General features: G+C 33.9%; 2 protein-coding genes across 2 annotated transcripts; one reads left to right on the plus strand and one right to left on the minus strand.

The window, feature by feature from the left end:
* Positions 1-6: 6 nt before the first annotated feature.
* LOC112465685 (mitochondrial intermediate peptidase) lies at positions 7-3,733 on the minus strand (the record flags this gene model as incomplete). The annotated part of the gene is made up of 10 exons (XM_025033357.1): positions 3,289-3,733; positions 2,726-2,988; positions 2,235-2,421; positions 2,086-2,165; positions 1,772-1,960; positions 1,563-1,704; positions 1,085-1,423; positions 696-917; positions 343-573; positions 7-191 (listed from the first exon to the last, which is right to left on the minus strand). Coding segments are annotated over exons 1-10 (1,979 nt in total), but the record flags the coding sequence as incomplete, so codon positions are not given.
* Positions 3,734-4,131: 398 nt separating this feature from the next.
* On the plus strand, positions 4,132-6,156 carry LOC112465684 (tRNA (guanine(10)-N2)-methyltransferase homolog; the record flags this gene model as incomplete). Its single annotated transcript, XM_025033356.1, has 5 exons — positions 4,132-4,418; positions 4,834-4,899; positions 5,302-5,550; positions 5,698-5,832; positions 5,893-6,156. Coding segments are annotated over exons 1-5 (792 nt in total), but the record flags the coding sequence as incomplete, so codon positions are not given.
* Positions 6,157-6,170: the final 14 nt, after the last annotated feature.

Consider the following 6,170-nt stretch of genomic DNA (forward strand, 5'->3'; position numbering starts at 1 on the left):
ACTAACTGCGATGACGGTTTACCGCCTCCGTGCGCTAAGCACTCCCTTCGATAACGATTGCCCGCTGACCGACAGAAAGGATCGTTGTGGAAGTAAGTTTGCCAAATCCATGCGGCAATTGCACGAGATATTAGATAAGAATAATATTTCGCACCGTATCCGACCAAATGAGAGAATCTCAATTGCCATGCCTATAAATAAAATAATGAGATTAATTGTGGTATTAAAAACTACAAAAATTGTTATAACTAAAAACCGAAACGATTATAGCTGTCTATTTTTTTTTGTAAACGTGCAAGATCTGTGCCCCAGAATCAACTCAGAAAATTAATGAATACATACTGTATTTTTCACATATGGAAGGCCGTAATATCCCTTCTGTACATCTTCTAAAATCTCGGTGGTGGATTTTGTTAGTTTACCACTGTGATATACTTGATCCAACATGCTGTAAAACACTTGATTCTGTAATTCGGAGGCATAAAAGATGTTCTTCGAAGCGCATAGTTTGTGCAATAAATTTTCCGGCATCGGTTCTTGAGTTTGAAAATGCTTCGCAAACTTCGACACAACCTGCGATCGCGTAGGTGAATTAAAACACATTCATTGTATCGTGTGAGCCTCAAGTATCAGCAAACTTGTATAATAATTTCATTAGTTATAGTAGGTCATACCGTAAATTATTCAATATTTACCCTAGGATCACTCGCAAAATATTCCATTAACACACTTGGTACTTCCGCGAAATCTGTGCTGCATCTAGTACCAGTAACATGCTGATATTTCGTTCGACCGAGCATGGAGTGTAACGCGTGCCCCATTTCATGAAACAAATTGTCCACAGATGACGGACTCAATAAACATGGATTTGACCAACGTGGGTGCGGCAGTGATAGCATAAGTACAACTATGGGAGTCTGAAATTGATAACGGTGCTATATTAAATTGTCATAATTTCTGCAATTGTACAATATAGATACATGTACGAATAAGAGATACAAAATGAAAAATTGATAACAAGCACATTAATAACAAGAAAATAACATATTTAGTTATTATTAATAATATATATAACAACTTATACCTGATAAGAGCCATCTGAAAGTTGCTTTCCACCTTGGATTGTAAAGTGACAGTCTTGATTAGGCTTTCCTGCTCTTTCGTAAAAATCACAGTAGATATAACCCAAAGTTCCTTCCTCCTCATCTATTACAGCTAATTTGTGAACGTTATTCGCCCATACTTCTCCGGATAACACCGGGACGGATTCAAGTTTAACTCTATATAATGACTGTGTAAGGAAATTTAAACCTTCCATACAAGCACCGAGAGAAAAGTAAGGAGCAAACTCAGTGGTGGAAGTGTTTAACCAAGATTTTTTCGCCTTTGCCATGAAATAGGGAGTATCCCATGGCATCAATTCCTGTTTAACAATGCAAAAAACTTTATAGTTGTGAAATAGAAAATAAGAATTGATACTGCAACCGCCATACATTTGATATAATTATACAAATAGTATAAACAGTATTATAAATATAATATAGCTACAGATAGATACAAACTTGTTTTATACGCGACTCAGCATCTTTCATCTTTTGCATCTCTTGAAAATCTTGTGCCGCTTTAGGCTGCAGATTGTCGTTTAATATATCGAGAAATTCCTTCACTACGACCGGCGATTTGACTGTACTTCCTTTTACAGCTCTATAATAAAAAGTTTTTAAATTATTCGCTCGCGCAATTTCCGTTCAAAAGAATTGATTGAAATTACCTGCATGCGTATGATGCAAATCCGCAAGATTCCGCCAGCAGATGTCTGGAGTGCAAGAGTTCGTGCAGCAGATACTCTTGTTCCTTATCCGGGAATAAAAACAGTTTGTATGCCGCTTCGCGAACGGCGGTATTAGAAGAGTCTGTGTAAAATCCTTGCACTAATATCTGACCGTTCTCCGTTACAAAACTGTGAAACGTATCCAATATCAACGAGGAACTTTTCTAAAGCTTATACCTTCGAAAAGTTTCAAACAAAACAGTAGAATTTAGTCGAATGACGAAACGAATAGTCGACTGAATTACCGTACTTACTACTGCCTAATAACGTCGGGTAACATATTGGCATTAACTGTCCTCGGGGTGACGGCGCCAGCCATAAACTTTTGACCTACCTAGAGATCGGAAAGAAAGAGCACATGTACGGAATTGACGATTAGAGATAATCGTTAAATAATATTTACTTGCAGGATATAATCGTTTAGCTCGACTACTCTTCTTCTTTGTCTTTCCGGCAAGTGTATACCACATTGCTCAAAATCGAATAGGAATAGCTTAGCTACGTGATCGTCTATATCGGATGTCACTTGAGTATCACCGTTACATGTAACTTGTTTCAGTGAATCGTACAACTCGCGATGTGTATTCAACCTGCAGAACATTTAATTTGTAAACATAAATTGCTGTAGCTATAAATTAATCTTGTTAATAAATCACTAATGCCTGCTCATTACAGATGCTATATTTTTATTATATCTTTATATATTACTAAAACCTTTTTTCTTGAGAATAAAAGCACAAATCCATGCATATTAATAAAATCTAGATTATAACATAAATTTCAAGAAAATTCTCGAGTAATAACATAATAATATAATGAAAAAATCCAAAATACATGGTTCAACTGCTACCTAACAATTAAGTACATAATATAACTTCTCAAAAGTAAACTTACTTTTCAACTACGCCGCTAATAGTGATACAAGCGTCTTCAGCAGCTCGAACGTATCGTTCATCAGGATGAGCGACTCTAATAAACTCTGCCATATCCGCCACTTTACACAGCGTATTGGATAACTCGTCAAATATTTCCACCATTTTTCTCTTTCTATCCTTGCTTGTCGCTTCCTCGATGAGACCGTCGACTTCTGCCAGCGTACGATTTTTCAATATATCAAAGCCATCCTCGGTTTTCAGCTCCGGAATGCCAAACAGTCCCTTGAAGACATTTTTAAGCAATAAAACATGTATGCAAGATATAATTTAATACAATATAAAATTGAACAAATTTCTATTATTGTGCGCACATTGTATTTTAATTCAAGTATCAACTGCCAACTAGAAAAGTATTTAGTTCAGTATTTATTTGATAAATACTCAATTTATAAATATCTTTTAAGTTTTGCTGAAGGTGCATTAATTTAATGTCTGTATAAAAGCTGAATAAAATGTTCTGTATAAAAGCTCATTTTTAAATTATTAGAAAAATAAATATGTAGAAAACCTCTCGAAACTTACTGTTTCTTTCTTTAACACATTCGCCGGATAATTTTCATCATTAACGGTGGAATTAAATGCCGTGGCGAGGGGTGACCATGTGTTCAGTCTCCTGCCGCTCCGTACATTTCGGAAGATCTGTCTTTGAAATATTCGTAACATCCTTCGAAAATGTGAGAATTGTAGCGTAGAGAGACGTTTAAACGATCCGTGGAAATTAATGAGAATTCTTCACGATAATATAATTAATGCAAATCCCTCTGTAGTAATTAACGAATAAGCGTCTGCGCGTGATGTTTACTAGTGTCAACGAGCGCGCATCCTCAGAATTGCTAGAGGGAATAACAATAACCTACAAATCACGTGTCAGCCAATCGACATATCTTCCTTTTCTAAAAGGAGAAAGAGGAACGTGCGTCTTTCTTCCTCGTGCTTCTGCGTTCCAAAAGAAAAACAAAAGAATGCACAGCATGCCTTTGGGGGAAAAAATGTCATATTTTCTCAGAAATTTTGTAAGAATTATCGAGACTTATGAAAAATTCTGAATATATTAAATTTCTCAGTTACTTTTAGAAATAATTGGATGAGGATTTTCGGAATTATCTGATATCAGTATCTGTATAATAAAAATTTCTGATAAATGCACAGATTTTCTCATGTTTGTTCAAATTTATATGTTTTGGCAATAAGAGAAATTTGAATTATTTAATTCTTATTTTGTCTGAGTTTTTCTGAAATACGTTCTAATTTTTATTTAAAAAATCTGACAAATTCTGAGTAGGTATTATTCTGAGAAAATCTGAAAATTTTTATAGAAATTCTAATTAATATAATATGAAAAATTTTGATGAGACATTTTTCCAGGGACAATGCTTCTCCAGTGATTAACTAAAATCATGTAATCAGAATTATGGAACTTCCTAATCTCGTAGAATTTATAGAGTCATTGGTTGAACGTGCGGTTAGTCAGTTGAGGTTAGGTTACTATCAACAACAACACGCTCCGTGCATAAAGTATTTAATATAAGTACTTGATATAACGATTTGTATTAGTCAAGTCACTTAGTTAAGTAATGTTAAAAATGAGCAATCAACAATTGAAGAGGTATCTCTTTTGGTTCGCTCACGAGCATGTTGACTTCCGGTTGGCCGTGAGTATTTTTTCGTCAAAAAACTTAATGATCATAATTACAGGCTGATTTCTTAAAGTGCTAAAATAGCTATTATATTTAACGTACCATATGTCAATTTTTTTTTTAAATTTACGTTTCATACTTTGTAAAAATTGCAAAATTTTTTTTTTCTTTTTTTTTTTCGAAGTATATTTATGTCTGCCTATATGATAGGCTGCAAGATTTTTGTTTTAGTAAATTTTACATAGGAAGGCGAATGTAATGTTATCTTAATATCTGTCATAGGTATTTACTTTTTATATCTATGTAAAAAAAACATATTTATATTTTATTGAAAACAAAGGTGTTCAGAGCCACAACTTTTAATGTTTGATGCTTTCATAAATGTATACTTAATATTGAACATTGTTTTCATACTCATTGTATTTTTCAGGAAATGGAATCTATATTTGACATGTTTAACATTGATCCGTGCACAATAACGAGGCCGAAGGAACATGTAAGGAAGTATGAACATTATCAAACATACATGGTGGAACCATAACATATTTTTCTAAGACATGCATTACATATGTAATCCATACTGGTACAGATTAATAAGAAGCGGTTTCTTTGCAAGAAGTATTTGCAGTTTATATTGCGATACAGGAACAGTTGTAAAACAATTTTGCAAATGAGAAAAATCTGATGATTTGTGAAGATGTTATAATAGTACAAATATCAAATTGTACTTTAAACTTACATATATAACTTAATATGCAATTTACATAGAAAAATACCAAATTTTACCAAATGATAATTAATAAAATAAAAGTCAATGTTATTAGCATATATATTAAAACAAATAATATAGTGTGCAATATATTGTGAACAGAGAAATAGATTTGTCAAATTTTTTCAGCCTTACTGGATCATGGCTTTACCCGATGAAAATGCAGTGCATCAGATCGCCAGTAGAGCAGTCTCGTTGCGTTTCTGTTTGGAGCTTTGGGCACAAGATAAACAAAACGAGGACTTACACAATTCCTTGAAAGCTTACTCCGCCAAAAATTCGGAGGCTATGGTCAGAGATAAGAAAAAATCGTTCAAGATCGTAGTGGAGACTTTCTGCAAACATTTCTCGCAGCGTGAGAAAATAAATAAAATCGATGTAAGTCGTTGATATTTCTTGATTTATGTTAGCACTAATCCCAACACTGCAATAAAATATAACTGCTGAAAATATAATAATATAATAATAAATTTAGGTTAATTTAATTAACGTAATGCTATTAATTTAATGCAATGTTGGGGAAAGTCTTTTAGTTATCTACCTTTTGAAGGACCAGTTAAGTTGAAAAATCCGGATATCACTCTATGCTATATAGAACATTACGGACTTAATCCCAACAACATTCCTGAAGAACCCCATGAATATTTCTTTGGAAGATGGGTTAGTAATGTAATTGTACATTAATCAATATTTATAGGCTGTAATATCATTTCATTATAGATTGCCGATGGTCAGCGAGAGTTAATTCAAAAGTTGTCACTAAAAACTAGGAAATTTATAGGAAATACGTCAATGGATCCCCAGCTGTCGCTGATAATGGCAAATCAGGCACAAATTAGAAATGGAGACCTAGTTTTCGATCCGTTTGTGGGGACCGGCTCCTTGTTAATTGCCGCATCACATTTTGGAGGATATACATTCGGAACAGACATCGACTTTTTAATGCTTCACGGCCGTACGAGACCTACACGGATATCGCAAAAGGTATCGTTAACGAG

Source organism: Temnothorax curvispinosus, unplaced genomic scaffold, assembly GCF_003070985.1.
Source record: "Temnothorax curvispinosus isolate PA1 unplaced genomic scaffold, ASM307098v1 QBEX01015423.1, whole genome shotgun sequence".
Taxonomy (NCBI): domain Eukaryota; kingdom Metazoa; phylum Arthropoda; class Insecta; order Hymenoptera; family Formicidae; genus Temnothorax; species Temnothorax curvispinosus.